This window comes from Xyrauchen texanus, chromosome 44 (assembly GCF_025860055.1).
Source record: "Xyrauchen texanus isolate HMW12.3.18 chromosome 44, RBS_HiC_50CHRs, whole genome shotgun sequence".
Taxonomy (NCBI): Eukaryota; Metazoa; Chordata; class Actinopteri; order Cypriniformes; family Catostomidae; genus Xyrauchen; species Xyrauchen texanus.
The window spans coordinates 8,738,392-8,758,902 of NC_068319.1; the positions used below are offsets into that span (position 1 = coordinate 8,738,392).

Sequence of the window (20,511 nt, forward strand, 5' to 3'; positions counted from 1 at the left end):
GAGGCTGCAGTCCCAGTGGCAATTAAAATCATGTCGAGACATGCCAGGATCTGTTGTGATATCACAGCACAACACAACAGCAGCAACAAATATTGGATGGGAAACCATCTTGGAAGACGTCAGCAGCAATGGTCACTTTGGCCACCAATGACAAGCTAATTTCTAAGACTCTCCAAGAGGAGATGAGACACAGTAGCTGGTAAACACATTAGTGTAGTGTAAATGATATCACTGGTGACATCATTAGGGAACCAATTCAGTTGCTCAAAGTTCTTAAGTCACCACATCCATTCTTAACTCTCAATGTAAACACAACATAGATTTCTCACCATCTCACTCTTACAGACCTCACACAGAGAAATAAACATGAGTACCACAGTTCAGTCAGCGTGTAGTCAAGGTGCGTGACAAGAATGATTAGCTGGCTGCTTACGGGCTAAAATCAATATTACATGTACACCAAAAATCCTGTGCCATGCCAATAGATATCCCTTAATCATATTGCCTTAAGATCCTTTCAAATCCACATTCTCTGCTTCACACTAAAATAAATACAGCTCCTTCTGCACTGATGAGATTCAGTTTCCGTTTACTAGGACTGGGTACAAATATTGATTTTCCGATGCATCTCGATCTTCATTCGAACAATCATGATATTGATTCTTATATCCCATGATCAATATTTGACTATATGCGCAACTCTCTACAATTTCAGTAAATCACTTGCATACGAGACCAAATTTCATGTTATGGGATTAAAAAAAGTCTGTGATTAGCCACTGGCTGGTTTTGAGTAATATTGTGGAGAAGTATGTCCTTTCACTGCGTGCTGAGAGTAACTTGTTCCATGTAAAGTTGAGATCCACGCAATCCATCGGTCATGGAATATCTCTTTTTAGATCCGTTCCATATATACAAACAAAACAAACATTTAATTCTAATCATGAACAGCACAGATGAGCTAAATAAGCCATTCGAGTCCTCTCTCATTAATATGCGCTCATTTACATATGCCCTCTACAGAACTGCCGGTTTTCTTAAAGAGACGGTACCAATTTTTCACACATGTTCTACAAAATAATGTAAATACTTGCAAATAGTATAAACTATAAATATGTAACAAAATATAATATATGCAATATAATGTCATATTAATTGATGGAATAAATGGATTTTTTAATTTTTAAAAAGCAGAAACGTGACAAACAATGAAAAACAAGTAAAATATCCAATTCATTTTTTCGTCATGTAGGCTACCTATTCAAAAGGTCCCCTGTATAATAAACAACATTATCTGAAAGAGACTTTCTTCCATATGTAAGCAAATTGGACATTATAACTGAAATCTTTGGAACACTCAGGAGGCTATTTCCATTCAAGACAGTGTAGCTCCTATCTATCTGAATGGGGAGACACCAGAATCTCATAAACGGTTGGTCAAGATTATGATCAAAGAACATATTTGTAATCAGCAATAAAATATGACAACACTGGAATAATAAATTGTGCTTCGTTACCTCAAATAATTTTTCCTGGCTTGCATAGCTAATGCACATGTGCGTACTCGTGTTGATTCACAGGCGATATCTGTACCTAAAAGGAGATTTGCTCTTTTACCTGTAAGGCAGGACTTCCTTTCCAAATCTGTTGATCATTGGGTGTTCTAATTTCTCCCATTCATTTTAATAGAAGTGGCCAGTCTCTGATAAGTAGTCTCCGAATATACCCATATGAATCGAAATCAGATTGAATAGAGAGCTCATGAATCGGGACATCTTCATCAATACACAGCCCAACCATTTACTCTTAAAAACAACAGTAGTATACATAATTTTTTTTCTATCTATGTGGTATAAATGAAACCAACAGAAATGATGGCAAGGTACAACAAAGAGAAACCTGTATGTGTCACCCTGAAATTGACAATTCAGTTCTCATAACCTGTCGTCTGCTGGGGGGGGTCATATTGTTTTAGGAGGTACAGAAAACAAAATATAATAACAGCACTGCCTTAGAGCAAATATGTATTTTCTTTGTTTCAGCAGGAATCTAGGGACCTGCGGTGGGGAAAATGTTTGAGCTGTTTTTGAAATTCCAACAGAAAAGGTTAGGAGACCAAAACTGGCAAATAAAGAAAAAAAGGCTGTCTGGAAATTTAGGAAATGTATGCCAATAGTCTTTGAAGACATGGATCTGACATGTTTATCCTCTGTCTGAAGCCTGAGCCATTCAACAACAACAAAAACCCTTCTGCAAGTCACTCAAACCAGGAAAAATCTATTATCAATCTTAGCTTGTTTTGGGACCAAAGAACTTGCCAGAGTGGACGGCACTTGGGCGGATGCTGTGAGATTTAGAGGAAGAACTGCCTTAGCACAGAAGATAGGGACAAGATCTTCAAATCCTTGCAAATAACTTATGATGGACACAGGCATCACTGACCGCAAACACATAATACTGTAGGTATCCCACTATGTAATCATAATTTCTGTCCAGGATCAAACCTTAAAAGCCACAAGTCTGCACCACAAGAGCTAAAATTACATTTTTATGCAGTGCAAACAAGACAGTGATGACGGCATCAAGCTACATTTTCTCAAAACTGACCTTAGGTTGAGCGCGTCGAGGAAAGGCGACCTTAGGATCAATCTGTGCAGAAAAAGAGAAAGAGAAATTTGTATGATGTTTTTATTAACATTACATCAAAAACTGGCTATAACTTTACACCGAAAAGGTTTGTAAGTGACTTCATCAGACTAAAATCATATTAACATGCATAATGTTTGTCTTGTGGCTATACTTTTGAAATAATGATTGTTTTAAGATTATAAATTGATCCCACTCACTCCCATAGTAAGTGCGTCAATTTGTAACCATATTTTTTATTTAAGGAAAGGAGGGCAATTCAAAATAAATTTTTGTGGAAATCTATATTATGCAACAAATGCTATCGATTCAGCTTAACTTGTATTGAACCCGGAATATTCCTTTAAGATAACACATAAAATGCTTAAGTCTTGTCATGTTTAAGAGGTTTTACGTTTTAAAAACATACATCTCAGTGCAATTCCTTGCCCCATAGACTTCCACAGAAAGGGCATTACTCACTAAATGACTTATGATTGTCAAAACTTATTTCTGTGTAGATGCCTTGCCACAAATTCTGTTAAGAGCTTAGTTTGTATCAAACTCAGAACATTTCTTTAATGCACATTAATCAATATGCTCTTTCATACTTCAATAAATCATCAACACCATCAAGCTTTAGAATGAAAAATTATGAGCATGGATGGGTCATACTGGAACAATGATATTAACTGTAAGGGTTAATAAGATACACATAGTTCCCATCTTTAGCTTGTAATTTTGCAAATTTCAGTTTTTGTTCCATCTTACTGTTGAACTTGTGTTGAGGTATACAGAGAAAGTATTATTAGAGAAACTATTTCATGCTTCAATGTCACACTGTCTTGCCTCAGCCTTAATACAGCCTCTTATAAAGGAGTTTCAAACAATCTCATCCAGGCAGATGTAGTCAAGAGGAAAAACATAAACAGATCGAAATTGGGCTCTTGCAGGAAATTACTTGTCCATGTTCAGCAAGGCAAAGTCTTTCGATTGTAGCAAAAACTCCCAGCATAGATTTTAACGTTTGCCTGAGGACTCTGCTGCATGTAAGTGTGTATCATTAAAGACCCAGAGCCTTTCTGAACAAAACACACACACACGGAAACACCCTGGACATACTGCATTATAGCCTTTTATGTCAACTTCTATTTTCCCTTCAACCTCATCAGCTCATCAAAAATATCAACACCCGTAAATTTTCCTGTGTTTTCGGTGTTGGCAAAAGTAAATGGTCATATGGAGATCACAAAGATCAGTGAACATGACAACGTAGAGTGTGATTATTCACAGAGATGAGACACTTTTGTCTGATGAACTAAACCTTTTTCCTCGTAATTCCATTTGACTGGGCCATGATTGTTATCTCCCTAAATCAGGTCAATTAGAGAGATTGTTTTTGTAACACCTGGGTATGGAAACCCTCTCTGTGACGATTCGTTTTAGCAATTAGCCTGAGGCTTAACCAATTCAACCTCAATTACTCCATAGAAACAAACCTGTGTGAGCAGAAACAACATTATGCTTTGAATTTCAATCAGTAAAAATTAGGAGTATTTTTTTCTGTACAGCCTGCAAGCATCCCGTTCCAATGAATGAACGGACAAAATGACAACACTGTGTATGCTGGCCTGGCCCTGTGAAGACACCACAAGAATCTTTTTTACAGAAAGTTTTATTTGTCTAGGACTACTGGTGCTGTATAAGAGAAGACTTCTATTTTACTAGGAAGAGCACGGTTCAGTCCAGGCCATTCAGTTAGATGACCTAATTACAGCCATTTCAAAAAGTATAATGACAATCTTCACAGCAAGCAATAACAATCTGAAACAAACTTCAGACAACTGTTATTAGGGCAACATTGAATTTATACTAGAAGACAAGTTGTGTAAATAAAGTCTTTTGAGTGTGTTTTTTTCAGAAGTATTTTCTGAGTCTATTCCAGCTCAGCACTAATAGTTTAATGTGTTAGTTGCCTTTTATTGAGTTCGGAATATAGTCAGATCCATTCCTTAGAAGGATAAAAAAGCCGCTTTTCCACAACCAGGCCAAACAGTTCTTGGCACGGTGAGGAATGGTTCCAGTAGCATTTCTGGTTTAGTCGGCACAGCGTGATTACAAACCGTTCTCTGCACGGATTTCTCGCTGGTGGAATGGCTTTAGTACGTGGTGACTCACGATTGTACATTTGCCAACGCTAAAGTATCTCATTTGTTTCTAGGTAGCTAGCAAAAGTCGTTATGGTGAAGTAAAACATATTGTATAAAAAAATATTATGTATGTTTGGTGTATCATCATGATTTATGATGATGGTTTAGCTACCTCATTAAAAACCATATAATATTTCATTATATTACTCGTTTAATATTTTGTCAATAAAATATTTTGTTTTTAGCTAGCCTGGTAACTTTTACCAGACTAGTGTCCGGTGGCATGCACTACCACCAATAATGGAACCGTAAACCTGTCGTCTTTATCTCTTTGCTTTCCTTTTTTTGACATGTGACATATATATCCTGTGCTTTAGCAAGGTAAAAACAACGGGAGTCCTAAAAACTGAAATCATCCTCCACAGCGCACTCGCTCCAATGTACCTCTCAGGCCGTTGCTATCTGACATATTTGTTATATACATTCAAGCACCACAGTGGAAAAAGAAACCTTAACATTCCAGTTTCGCAACAAGAACCATTCAGTCCGATGGTGGAAAAGATTCAAAGACCAGACCAGCTTTCAGCCGGTCTCTTTTAGAAATGTCTTAGGAAAAGTCAAAGGCAGTGAGCTGCCTACCTAGAAAACAAATGCACCTGGTAGGTGCAAAAATGCTGGCTAGGTAGTAGGAATGTGCACGACTAGTCGACTAAACAGTACTGATGCAGCTAATCGACACTGGAATTACTTGTCGTTTAATATTTTTCTCCATTGAACTGTTCAACATTTTTACACATTTATGTTGGGCTTAATATTTTTACAAAGGAAGCATGTTGATGTTACATTTTAAAGACTAGTAATAATAATACAATTACTTGAAGAAAAAAAAAATTATAATAATAATATCTGGAGCAGATATAACTAAGCAGAGTAACTGTTATTGGTTAATGTTCTTAACCATACTAGACCATAGGCAATGCACGTCATGAAATAAGCTTTACTTTTCAGCGCATTTTTTTCTGTCATAGATTTGACTTGGCTGTTAATATGTTAAGCAACTTTTGGTGAATTTAATTTAGAACAGGCTATTAGGGTTGCTCTATCGGTCCTGCACTATTCATTAAATTTTTTTCCTCTTCAAGAAGACATCACTCAAAATGTTTACTGTTCCCCTACACTGCACAAATCTCAGCTGAGACAAAAAAAAAAACTCAGACAAAAACACCATGCTGAGATAAAAAGCTCAAAGAAATCTGATTTCAGCCGAATATGAGTGATACACAGCACAGCCCTAAAACCTTACTGCCAGTCATAATTATTCATTACCGTTAGATTTACAGACAGCACCAGATATGCAAGCATTTATCTGGCACAGGAGACATGGAGAGTGAAAGCAGCATGTGGTGTAGTCACTCCAGGTGTTCATGTGTCAGTTTGTGTGACATTTAAGTTTTTTTTTCCTATAAACAAACTAAAGAAATCAACGCACAGCGGAGAGGAATGTCAGCAAACTGACTGATATAACACTACATTTCCATTATAAATTCACATTTTCCAACACTCTGGGGGTCATTTTTTTAAGAAGATACATTTTTTGAATCTGTTGACATATGAAGTGAGAATGCGCAGGTTTTTAAAAATATATATTATTTCAAACTGTTTGACAGAAGTTTTATCTGGCTAATTTGTTAAAATCAGAGTATGACATGATTATTATTTTTTTTGCCTACCAGCCACTTTTATATATGACATTTTTCATTTTAGAATATAAAACATAACATGTAACAATATAACATTCAACACCATAGGCTATTAATATCAAAATGGAAATTTTGCCACATACAGGATAAAAACTTGACAAATACAGAAGAGAAACATTTTGTTCAAAAAACATTTCTGAGGCTGTGAATTATGATGACACATATGTCAATTCACCTGTAGTCCCAATATTGTTGCATGTCATATCCATATGTATCCTGAGATGGTCTGAGATCATATACAGCACTCACAGATGACACTATTCTTGCTAACTGTTGCGAGATGACTGACTGAGAACTCACGTGTTCCGTGAGACATGCTTGCAGCGCCAAAGTGCCAACGACCCTCTGAATACACAGTAAATTAGACTTGTGTATCAACAGGGTTTCTTTCATCTGTTCATCAAAATATCATCAAGTGTGTTTCTTCAAGTGTACATCTTTGTGTCTAATGGCATTTCTTGTCATATGTCACTCAAAGACATCTTATAGGTGACCCACCACAGTAGTGGGTAGATGACCAAAATTACCCGCCAATGCCCATGAGATACCCGCATTTGACAGGTGCTAATTTCATACCCTGGTTAAAATACAGACGAACAAAAAAAAGAAATGCACAATAGGTGTGCAAATGTATTATATGAAGACATACACAACAAAATATCAAAATCCATGTGGGTGGAAAAGTGTGTCCATGTTAGTCTTAGGTGACAGTGAAAAGAAATAGAAGGAGAAACCCAGAGATGTCCATTCAGAATGAGATCACCTGGGTTAATAGCGGTTCTCTTGGGTGATTTCTCTGATAATCAAGGAAAGAACACATTTCAGCTCAGAGTCCTTGAGTGAATGTCAGTCTAAACACCATCTGCACAGGTGCCAAATTCATACTGCAAAACGTTTAGTTTAACGGCTGACTTCATTTGCTGCCTGTGCAAGTAGGAAAACTCACAGTCCACTCAAATCCATGAAAAAATTAACTTTTCAATAAAGAATACAGAAATAAACAGAGATGAGAAAGGAAATGAAAAACTCTGAGGGAAAGAAATACATCTGAATGGCATATGTTTCACTGCAATAACTGGATTTAATATCTACATAAGCAGCTGTGGATTTCCAGCACGATTAAATATTACGCATTTAGACACATGAACAGATCAAGCTATTGTTATACTATACATATTTACGCTATAAAGTGGCACATACCGTCTTGGAGTCTAATTCGTGGTGTGGTTGAGCCAAGACTTTATCTACACTGGAAACATCTGCAAACGTGATGAAGCCAAACCCTCTGAGGAACAAAACACAAAACACACTGAAAGTCAGGAGAAAACTCCATAAAGAGACAAAAAAACAATTGCATTATGCAAAGCGCATTATGCATATTTGTAAATCTGCTCAGTAATTTATATTACATGTATAGATCATTATATCTACTTTTAGAAATGTTAACATTTGACCCACACACCTTTTAAGAGGTGAATCAGTGCTATTCAAGGACTCGTGTGAAATTGTGGCAGCCATAACCCCCTCCCCCGAAACACACTTTTAAAATATCTCTACACCCCTGACATAAAGAACACAAAGTATAAATATATATTTATTAATTTCCTAAAGAGGATTAATAAACCCCCATCTTATCTATATATAGTGCACTTATCAAATGCACAATAGTGCACATATAATGTACAAATACGTAATGTGTGTGCAAAGTACACATATATGCTCATGGGCTTATGCATATAAAGTTTGTACATTTCCTAATCTGCCCAGTCATTTATGGCACACATATAAAAAACACAAATACACAGATCAGCCACAACATTAAAATGACCTGCCAAATATTGTGTAGGTCCCCCTCATGCCACCAAATCAGCACCCACTATCAGACACAATTGTACAGAGCGGTTCTCTTGAGTTACTGTAGACTTTGTCAGTTCGAACCAGTCTGGCCATTCTCTGTTGAACTCTCTAGTCAACAAGGCATTTCCGTCCACAGAACTGCCACTCACTGGAGTTTTTTTGTTTTTGGCACCATTCGGAGTAAATCCCAGGAAATCAGCAGTTACAGAAATACTCAATCCATCTCATCTGGCACCAACAATCCTCCATGTGATTATGTAATCAGCCAATCATGTGGCAGAAGTGCCTAAAATCATGCAGATATGGGTCAGGAGCTTTGGTTAATGTTCACATCAACCATCAGAACTGTGGAAAAAATGTCATCTCAGTGATTTGGACCGTGGCAAGATTGTTGGTGCCAGATGGGCTGGTTTGAGTATTACTGTAATTTCTGTAAATGCTATTCTGTGATACTGGTTGGTGGTGTTTTGGCGGCACTCAGGGGACCTACACAATATTAGTGGTTTTAATGTTGTGGCTGATCGTTGTAGTGCATATAATATACCACAATGTATGTATGTATGGTACAGCTCTACATTGTCTTATATATTTGAAAATCTACTCCATCTTTCATAATGTGCAAATCTGTTCAGATTATATTGCATGTTTGAAGAAGATTCTCTCTCTCTCTCTCTCTCTCTCTCTCTGCTGTACAGTCCTAACTCAATGTCAAATTCCATTACGGATCAGCTTTCTATCCTGCTCTTCTTGACCTGCCCTCAACACAACAGCAGCACAGAATGTATTTACAGCTGAACACAGTGGCAGTAAAGCAGGTGTGTTTACCTGGAGCGTTTGGTGGTGGGGTCGCGCATCACCATACATTCTCTGATCTCCCCGAATTTACTGAAATAGTCTCGAAGGCTGTCTGAACACAAACACAAGGACACAAGGGGGTTACATCGCGTCTCATCCGCAAGCGACGCGGAAAAACTTGAACGCAGTCATTAAAATCAACGAAGGTCGCGCGACTGCTACTTGAACATCTTCGTTGATTGTTATGAGGGCGTTTAAGTTTTCGCTCGCTCACAATGTCAGATGCCTGGAAATAACAATAACCTTGTACACAGAGTGACATACACTTCCAAACAGACACTACACCATACAACTCTCCTCGCGTGCAGTGGATAAAAATGAGACAAACAACTAAAAAAAACGTAATAAATTCTCCTTACCTGGTGAGGTTTGCCAGCTGAGGCCACCGATAAACATTTTACTGTAGGGAAAAAACAATGTATAAGTGAGTCCAGATGTCAAAACGGCCATTTTTCCGCGTGAATGCAGAAACACGACCTAGGAACAACTCGAGCTGAAATGAGCCGTTAGAAATGACCTGTCAATCAAACATCAGCAGAACTGCACAATGAATAACACTCGCTCGCGCTGAAACAGAATCAAACTCCTAACACACGAGCGCGAGCGCACTCATCCTGTTTTCTTACCCCGGGTCGTGTTGCGAATCATTGGGGCTTCCAGAGGTGACTTGACTCGCGTCCGCTTCCATAGCTCCAAGCCAAACCAACTCCGGACACACGCATACACACACACGCGCGCGCACTGCAGCCCCAGCTCAAGGAATATTACCGAACCGGGAGTGCGATCGTCACACGTGGGATCAGCGCGCGGCTCAAGCCCCGAGGAGAGGAGGAGGCGGGCGGAGTGCGTCACCCAACCAATCCGAGTGGGGCAATTCAGGGATCCCCGCCTACCAAACACGTAAAACCACGCCCCCTGTTGGTCTGCAGCATTTGTGTTTGGCAGAAACCTCAAAAGATCATCCTGGTCTTTAATACACCTTGTATACACATATGCCACCTTCTATTAAAACCTAGAGGCTCAATGAACAAACGCAATGTTAAAAATTAAGTACTACTAAGTTTGAAAAGCTTTCATTAACCATGTTAATTATTAAATAACAAAGGAAAACAACATCTTAATGTTTCTTTTTACTTCAACACAGGAATACTAACTTAATCTTTTCAATCTAATCTTTTTTATTTATTTCATAATGATGTACTTTGAGGGAGTTATACATCTGTCCATTACAATAGAAGATAATATATATCAGAGGTATTCGGTGCAGCACTGCTTTCATCAGTCATGTTGAGTTTATGTTGCCATAAATATAAAACACACAGGGGAAAATAAAAAGCACAATCAAATGGAATTATTAGTCAAGTGTAATCGCCCATGGTGGTTTGGATGTATGATCACACCCTGAGTAGTTAAAAATAGCTTTTTTCCACTGTGGTGAACACATTGGATGACATCAGAGGGTTAATGACAATATGATAAATGTTTTGGGTGAAACATATAAAATGTATTGATTGCTAAATCCCTGCAAAAATTAGGATTCATTGGTAAATTAATTGGCCATTTTTGTTTAGCTTTACTGTATGTCTTAAAGGGTTGAAAATCCTTGCATGTACATCCCACAAATTATCCACATTGTGGTGTGAACAAAACATCTTATAATGCACAATCCACATGCACACATGCACACACACACACACACACACACGTGCATGTGGAGAGACGATGTATGTCAGTGTCTTTCCATGCTTTGCTGAGTGAGCAGACAGAATGGATAGATCTGTGTAAGTGTGACATCTGCTGACTTTATTGATATGAAAATTCTCAAAGAAAGAAGTGACTGCAGCACTGCTTTCACATGACTAGATCTTTATGAAACATAGAAAGCGACTCAAAAATCACCCAATAATATGTCATCATTTCTCACCTCACTTGTGTAATACTTATGCCATTCAGAGATCAGTGCTGCAAATGTTTTAATAAACTCTCTCGAAAACAAACCAGTCCAGATGTGCATCAAGGGGCATATCCAATAATAAAAATAAGCACGTAAAACCCTCCCAATATTTATACGATTATCAATGGAAACGTACATTTTTCACACTGTAACCCAACCAATGTTCAAGCCAAATCTATGCCCTTGTGTGCATCAATAACAGTATTGGATGGCTGTTTGCAATTTGCTGCATGATATGTTGTTTTGCACATCATAAATAAACTTTGACCTGAATCGAATATGACACTGCATAGACTTTAAGATGTTTGGATATGTAGTAGTGTTCCATATATCGAAAGCAGAAAACTACATCGCATGAGCCCGATCTGTGAGAGAGACCCACAGTCACAGCGGCATCTGTTTGATAAATGAGTGGATATTCTACTTACTGAAAGTCTCATTTTTTAATGCTGTGCATCTGTTAGCTACCTAACAGATCAATTCAGCCTCTTCAGGATTATACACATTCATCAGGACACTCTGGAAACGGGAGGATTTTCTGGTCAGGAAAATAGAAATCTCAAAATCACATGGAGAATATGAGACTACACATGAAACAAAATCATCTGTGATATTCAGCTTCCACAGACCAAACCAATCAGACCTCCTGCAGTGCTCAAATATCCTGGCAGGGGCAAATAGATGGTCTTTTCTGCATGTTTTTTGAAGAATGTCCCCACTCACTTGAAATATTCACCCTCTTTTGAAATACATTTCCATTATCTTTCATGCAACCAAGTTTAATCCACATTCCATACAAAGGGCTTTGCTGTAATCGTGTGTGAGTGTGACCCTTGACTGGTTACAACCATTCTGGTCAACTGGATGTTTTCTCTGTTTAACAATAAGCATTACACAGCTTTACAGGTAAATATACATAATTATTGGGCATGTTATACAAGACCAGTTTTCTGCATTTTTTGCACTGCTAGAGAAGATCAAACACGTCCTTCAGCGTCCTTTGCCTAGTTTAATGACGACAGAACAAAATTAGGGTGAGATTATGTTATAGTATATATGCGTTGCAGAAAAATATGATTATTATTTAACATGCTGACACCTAAGAATCCAACACTATCATGACATCATACATAAACCATCTATTTTTCTATCTCACAACTAAAACCTACAAAACTAAATTAATAACTAAACAGATAAAGAAAGAAAACCCAAATGTTTCATGTCTGGAACTTGATACTTCAGGGCCAGGGATAATGGAGACTGACTGTGTTTTTTGTTTTGTTTTACATAGCCTTACTTAATTTTGGACATCACACGCACAACATACTGTGTTTAGCTTTAATGGAACCTGCACAAATGCTTTACGCTGAGTGACATCTGTTGGCCAGAAGTGGTTAGTGCATGTTTTCTTTTTCTTTTCTTTTTTTCAAACGGTCTAAAAGAACGTGTGTCAGGGAATATTGGAAATGTTGAATATTTCAATATTCAAAAACGAGAGACAAAACACCTAATAACAAACACGGGGGATATTTGCATATATATATTATGAAAAATTCACTTTTTTAATGTAGTACAACCCTGAAGAAGCTATTTGACAGATACTCACATATATTCCACTGAATTTACACAAATGATCCTGTTCAAAAGTTTACATTCCCTTGGTTCTTAATATATGATGGCTGTGTTGCTTTCTCGATGATCAGTGATTGTTTGTGTAATAACTGTTCATGAGTCCCTGCTTTGTTCTGAGCAGTGAAGCTGTCTACTTTTTATTTTTTTTTTAAGAAATTTCTCCAATTACTGTACATTATTTGTAATGGTTTCCCAGCATCTTCTGCACATTTTAGTTCTTCCCAACGGTGGCTATATATGAGATACAGCTTTTCACACTTTGGACAATTGAGGGACTAATACAGAACTATTACAAAAGGTCCAAACATTCATTGACCTCAAGAAGGCAACACAAGTAGGACCCAGGTGGTGCAAACTTTTAAACAGGATGATTTGTGTAAATTCCAGTAAATGTTGTGGTGTGTGGCTTTCGAAAGGTGATATGCTATGAACTTTTACAATGCATCCGGAAATTCACAGCTCTTCACTTTTTCCACATTTTGTTATGTTACAGCCTTGTTCCAAAATGGATTAAATTCATAATTTTCTTCAAAATTCTGTAAACAATACCCCATAATGACAACGTGAAAGAAGTTTGTTTGAAATCTTTGCAAAATTATTACAAATAAAAACGTCGCATGTACATAAGTATTCACAGCCTTTGCATGACACTCAAAATTGAGCTCAGGTGTATCCTGTTTCCACTGATCATCCTTGAGATGTTTCTACAACATGATTGGAGTCCACCTGTGGTAAATTCAGTTGATTTGGAAAGGCACACACCTGTATATATAAGGTCCCACAGTTAACAGTGCATGTCAGAGCATAAACCAAGCCATAAAGTCCAAGGAATTATCTGTAGACCTCTGAGACAGGATTGTATTGAGGCACTGGGGAAGGGTACAGAAACATTTCTGCAGAATTGAAGGTCCCAATGAGCACAGTGGCCTCCATCATCCGTAAATGGAAGAAGTTTGGAACCACCAGGACTCTTCCTAGAGCTGGCCGCCTGGCCAAACTGAGCGATCGGGGGAGAAGGGCCTTAGTCAGGCAGGTGACCAAGAACCCGAGCTCCAGCATTTCTCTGTGGAGAGAGGGGAACCTTCCAGAAGAACAACCATCTCTGCAACACTCCACCAATCAGGCCTGTATGGCAGAGTGGCCAGACAGAAGCCACTCCTCAGTAAAAGGCACATGACAGCCCGCCTGCAGTTTGCCAAAAGGCACCTGAAGGACTCTGACCATGAGAAACAAAATTCTCTGGTCTGATGAAACCAAGATAAGGTCTTTTTGGCCTGAATGGCAAGCGTCATGATTGGAGGAATACTCACCTGGCCAATACCAACCCTACAGTGAAGCATGGTGGTGGCAGCGTCATGCTGTGGGGATGTTTTTCAGCGGCAGGAACTGTGAGACTAGTCAGGATCAAGGGAAAGATGAAAGCAGCAATGTACAGAGACTTCCTTGATGAAAACCTGCTCCAGAGCGCTCTGGACCTCAGACTGGGGTGAAGGTTCATCTTCCAACAGGACAATGACCCCAAGTACACAGCCAAGATAACAAAGGAGTGGCTATGGGACAACTCTGTGAATGTCCTTGAGTGGCCCAGCCAGAGCCCAGACTTGAACCCAATTGAACATCTTTGAGAGATCCAACCTGATGGAGCTTGAGAGATCCTGCAAAGAATGGGAGAAACTGCCCAAAAATAGGTGTGCCAAGCTTGTATCATCATACACAAAAAGACTTGAGGCTGTAATTGGTGCCAAAGGTGCTTCAACAAAGTATTGAGCAAAGGCTGTAAATACTAATGTACATGTGATTTTTATTATTATTTTTTAATAAATTGCCAAAGATTTCAAACAAACATCTTTCACGTTGTCATTATGGAGTATTGTTTGTAGAATTGAGGAAAATAATGAATTTAATCAATTTTGGAATAAGGCTGTAACATAACAAAAAGTGAAGCGCTGCATTTGTATTCATTCTTAAAGGGGCATGCAAACTTCTGCACTTAAATGTGTATATATAGTTTGTGAAAATGTATATTTTTATTTTCTAGAATTAATCAGGTCCGCTTTATTTTTATGAACAGATTCCATGCAGCCTATTCCCACTTCTCAACATTTCACTGCTTATACGATGTAAAAAAATAAATAAAAAGTCTGAATGTGACGTTGTTTGATTTACCTCGCGGTCGTGGGGAAATGAACATTCACAGTGACCGCAAAATCACCTTGTTAACATTTTCACTTGTTGCACGCAGAAATTGATCGATTTCTTTCAGCTCGTTGTTGATAACTAATTTGTATTGGTGCGGAATGGCGTACTACTATACTAATACTATTTCTGCCATTGACACATATGGGAGAAATTGTACGTGTAGTATGTGTGGTATGCCGTCTGCCAAGGAGCGGGAGCGTCATCGTGCGTCATCGAGTGTCACTTCCGTATATCCCTCTTAAGTGCAGCACTACAACATGCTGACTAATGGATATTTAACAAGTAAATAGGCTAAATAAATATAAAATCTTATTGCACAAAACTATCAAAGTAAGAAATAAGAAAGGCTCCAATACAAAACCCTTTAAGCGCATCCTGAATGCAGTATGACGTGCTTTAGTGCCATCTAAGTGCTTCAGGGTGAGCTCTCTGCTCATTCAAAAGCGCAGAACTGCAAGATAAGGATACACATTTAAAGGAATAGTTCACCCAAAATTTTTAATTCTCACATCATTTACTCACTCTCATGCCATCCCAGATGCGTAAGCTTTTCTTTTTTTCTGCAGAATACAAACAAAGGTTTTTAAATAAATACTTCAGCTCTGTAGATCCTTTCAATGCAAGTTAGTAGCCAGAACTTTGAAGCTAAAAAAAAGCACATAAAGGCTGCTTACACTGTTTCTCAACCACACCTATCATGCCTGAAGACAAGTATTTAACCACTGGAGTCTTATGGATTACCTTTATGCTGCCTGTATGCATTTTTTGGAGCATGAAAGATCTGGCCACCATTCACTTACATTGTCTGGACCTACAAAGCTGAATTATTCTTCTAAAAATCTTTGCTTTGCAGATGAAAGTCATACACAACTGAGATGGCATGAGGGTGAGTAAATGATCAAATTTTCATTATTGGGTGAACCATCCCTTTTATTCACACATCCACTATTTATTTAAACAGTGTTAGCCAGAATCAGCAAAATATTGTAATTTCTCCACAGCACCTAATCCAGTAAAGAATTTAAGACAATAATGAAAAGAGGAATCTTCCTGCAGAAGGGTTTACTGTGCTGACTAACTGTTATTCACAGCAATTTATCATAATTTACATTTATCATGCAAAAACACAAAAATGTTGCATCTCTCAATTATATTGAGTTTTTTTCCCCTATTAAAACCACCACCACTAAAAATATTATTGTTGGTAGTCGAACCCACTAATCAACCAGTCAGTTGTTAGACGACTAGTCGATTAATCAACCAATCTGAAACATCCCTATTAATTATACCTTAAAATCAACATAAGCACATAACAGAAAACCACAGTGGGTTCTTGATATCCACAGAGCTTTTACTTCAACAGCAGTGAGTTATTTGACAGCATCAGTGTGAGAGTACAGAGCAGTGAATCATGAGTTCATGATGGTGCTCTGGCAGAAGAGCTCTTCACTGCTGGAGTTCTTTATTTTATTTCTTTAAAATACAAAGACCAAGTGAGAACAAATATTGGTAATTAATCAGCCAATCTGGAACACATACCCGACATTCTCGAACATATACCCGACATATACCCGACAATCAACCAATCTGGAACATATACCCGACATTCAAACATACAGTACACCTGCGAGAAAAACAATTATCAAATTCATATAAAGATTAGCAACCATGTCTAATTTCTGAACTGTTCAAATATACAGTAAATAAGCTTGTTTAACATCCCAGACATATTATGTAAAGCAGCATTTGAGAAAGTAACATTAAAATGTATATAAATAACATCAGAGCAAAAAAAAAAAAAAAAAGCGTTGACATCACTGTGTGTCAAACCAGGAACAAAGCCCACGTTCAGCCAGTAAGCTGTTCAGCAGAACCATCTGCAGACAAAAACATCCTAAATCATACATATATCAGTAAATATGTCACAAATATAATCTGTAAAGCATATATCAGCACAAAATAAAACCATTCGAAGGCTAATATCATACATCAGATAAACTTTAAGTTAACTTTAGTCAGGGTAGATACGTTATTTAATTTGACACAAATAAAAATGAGGCTGTGAGGGGAAGTATAAAAGTCCATTTAATAGGCTGTACCATCCTAAGTTTCTTGGTCTTGTAATATCACAACCCCATTTACAGTTTTCAAAAAAATTAATCTATGATTGACTTACTTATAGTTGTCTCTGCATAATAGGATGGGATAGAAGAAAGTATTTTAACACTGGAAAAAGTAAAATACTTCAGGTTTAAATAAGTGTGAACATGGTATATCTTAATTAAAATTATTTAAAAAAAACAATCTCAATTACGGTGAATTCAAATAAAAACACCATAATTTAAAACAAAACAGCATGGGTAAACAGAAATTAAACAGAACTTTAATAAAATCACAACCCTTATTAATTACTAACAAATATTAACGCTCCACACAAGTGCCCATACATTGCCTGGGCCTAAATAATTAAATATTTGGGTGCAAGAGCCTATGGCCACTCCCCCAAACACGGCTCAACTGAAACAACCACACGTACAATTTACTAATGGCCAATTTTTTCAGTGTACCACTCATTAAACAGACCATATTTCTATCCCTCACAGCCTTGTTTTCATTCATATAAAATTAAATATGCAATTTCTAGCCTGACTAAGGTCCATTAGCAGGCAGCTGAGAAATGTAAAGATCAAGAAATCGAAACATCTATGAGTATATGATTCATATGCACCTCGTCTCCTGTCTGTTTCCATATATGCACCAGTGGAAAGCCATCCTGACTGCCTGTCACCTGATCATAGAAACAACATCCTTCAAATTCAGAATTCTTATACAGTAGTAAAGCTTCTGAAAACATTAAGTTAAACTGTTTTTGATCAAGTAACATAATGCAATAGTATGGAAATAAGATTTTATTTACAGAAAATACAGAAATTATATATAGAGAGACTGTGTTTGTTTGCTATAACCTTCAGTATTAAGGCCACATTTTCAGTTAACTCTTTCAGTACTGCTTTGGTCTCTGGAGAAAACTCCACCTCTCCTTTCACAGCAAACAGACAGATTATTAGTTTAAGATATATGAGCTTTGACATATATATTTAACAGGGAGGCCTATATTTTACCTGGCAAAGGCATTATATTATCCAACAATACCTCTGCTGTCTGGAATGGCAACATGGAAAATAATAATCAAATATGAGACTGAACTCACTCCATAACTTAAAATTCTGTTACAAGGAACAAACCAAAACTGAGGCATCTGACCTGATCTGCCTGAGGGTGGCACTGTTAACAGTGTCATAACCTCCCTTATCGACATATCTGATCTGAGCTGTTCCGAACATGACCTGGGCTCTCTGCCAGCCACATCCTGCTATTGGAGCAGCACAGACCACCCCAACTTACAAACAGAGAGACAGAAAATAGACAGCTATCCTTAATTTGTTAAGAGATGGTCACACTACTATAATTCAGTATGCAGGACCAGTTTATGCACACACCACACGGCATATCAGCATGTCTATAGATCTGTTCAGCCATGACGTCAATTTGTAGGCAAACTCGGAAGTTTAATTCAACATGGGTTCCTTCTGGATTTATCAATATAAAATGGGGTTTTTGAACTTCAAAAAGTGGTAAACATTGCTTAGCGATACGTGGACATTTTGTTCTACAACATAAATTACACACAGTCATACCTCAAATGTGAATTTTGAAGCAGTGCTGAATTACATACATAAAAAAAAAAACACTGCAGCTTCAAAATTCACATTTGAGGTATGACTGTGTGTAATTTATGTTGTAGAACAAAATGTCCACGTATCACCAAGCAATGTTTACCACAGATGTTATTTTACACATAAGTTCAAAAACCCCATTATAAAAACCCTTAGGAAAATGCAGAGTGAACCATGGCGAATTATCTTCCGGGTTTGTGGACTACAAGCTGAACAGCTGTATTGGTGTTTACATTTAGACTTTACTGTACTCTACTATGTTATGAAGTATAAATAAAAGAGAATGAAAGTGGAAGAGAAACCAAATACACTCTCTATTTACCCTCCACAGGGGTAGGCAGGCTGGGGCATCCAGGCTGAGAGTAGCAGAGCTGCATGTTCTGTGAAAGAGTGGGCAACGCCTGATAAGACGGATGCTTGTGCTGCAAAACAAACAAATGATGACCCCCTTCCACCAGTAACACGATCACCTCCACAAACACATCCTGAGGCAGCACCATCTGAAGAGAGAACAGGACAATACATATTTACAATGAACATATTCCTCATATAAAATGACACAATTTTCACTCTCATGGACAATTTGGGTTTGTCTTTAAGAAGCCTGACCCAGGTTGTGATGTTCAGGCAGGGCAGAGGGACACAGTTTCTAAGGGCCAGATCTTTAAATTTCTTCCTGATGAGTGAGAGACCATCATTCACCTGTTGCTTGGAGCCTGTAAGAACGAAAAGACAGCCAGGAAGTCAGCGCTTGCCTTGCATGGTGGTCTGAGAGTTTGTGTGTCAAACTCACCCTGAATGTGGCAGATCTGAATGTCCTGAGTGAAGGGTAGGGTAGAGACATAGATATTTGCTCCAGAGCTCTGCTTCAGAAAGTTTACAAACTTGCCCTGCTTCCCGATCAATCGACCAACCAGATGCTGCCAAAACAAAGAAGACACACAGTGTATTTATAATCAAGAAGTTGCTGGGGGGCCTGGACAGCTCAGCGAGTAAAGACACTGACTACCACCCCTGGAGTCACAAGTTCAAATCTAGGACGAGCTGAGTGACTCCAGCCAGGTTTCCTAAGCAACCAAATAGTCCTGGTTACTAAGGAGGGTAGAGTCACATGGGGTAACCTCCTCGTGGTCCCTATAATGTGGTTCGCTCTCGGTGGGGCGCGTGGTGAGTAGTGCATGGATGCCAGGGAGAATGCCGTGAAGCCTACACACGAACTATGTCTCAACAAACCACATGATAAGACATGTGGATTGATGGTCTCAGATGTGGAGGCATCTGAGATTCGTCTTCCGCCACCCGGATTGAGGTGAGTCACTACGCCACCACGAGGACTTAGAGCACATTGGGAATTGGGCATTTCAAATTGAGTCGGTTCACAGTGCTATATAGCAGAGAGTGTAGCAGATCACCTTGATCTGGCTCACTCTGTCAGGACTGTACATAATCACTCAAGTACTGTGATCCAGACATCTGAATCATCACTTTAGCATGCAGAAAAAGCAATTAAGGGATATATGCAAGGTTATAAAAATTCCTTCATGATTTACTCACCCTCATGCCATCTCAGATATGAACCACTTTTATCTGCTTTTTGGACCTTGACATTTCTGGCCACCACTCACTTGCATTGAAAGGACCAACAAACAGAGTGATGTTCTTTTTAGACAAATATTTCAGGTCTATAGGCCCTCACAATGCAAGCAAATCAGTACCAACATTTTGGACCTCCAAAAGCACAT

At 38.2% G+C, this 20,511-nt stretch overlaps 1 protein-coding gene across 4 annotated transcripts in view; it reads right to left on the minus strand.

Moving 5' to 3' along the window:
- msi2a (musashi RNA-binding protein 2a) overlaps window positions 1-10,026 on the minus strand; it is a 237,436-nt gene extending 227,410 nt beyond the window's left edge. For 2 of the 4 annotated variants that reach the window (XM_052117179.1, XM_052117177.1), the window contains exons 1-5: window positions 9,874-10,026; window positions 9,607-9,647; window positions 9,218-9,299; window positions 7,736-7,820; window positions 2,608-2,649 (exon numbers count right to left, since the gene is read on the minus strand). In XM_052117179.1, the coding sequence (XP_051973139.1) occupies window positions 2,608-2,649; window positions 7,736-7,820; window positions 9,218-9,299; window positions 9,607-9,647; window positions 9,874-9,935 (312 nt within the window). In that variant the 5' untranslated portion in view covers window positions 9,936-10,026. The remainder of the gene's footprint in view (window positions 1-2,607; window positions 2,650-7,735; window positions 7,821-9,217; window positions 9,300-9,606; window positions 9,648-9,873) is intronic. The other 2 variants (XM_052117180.1, XM_052117178.1) reach the window with 2 other exon arrangements.
- Between the last annotated feature and the right edge of the window lie 10,485 nt (window positions 10,027-20,511).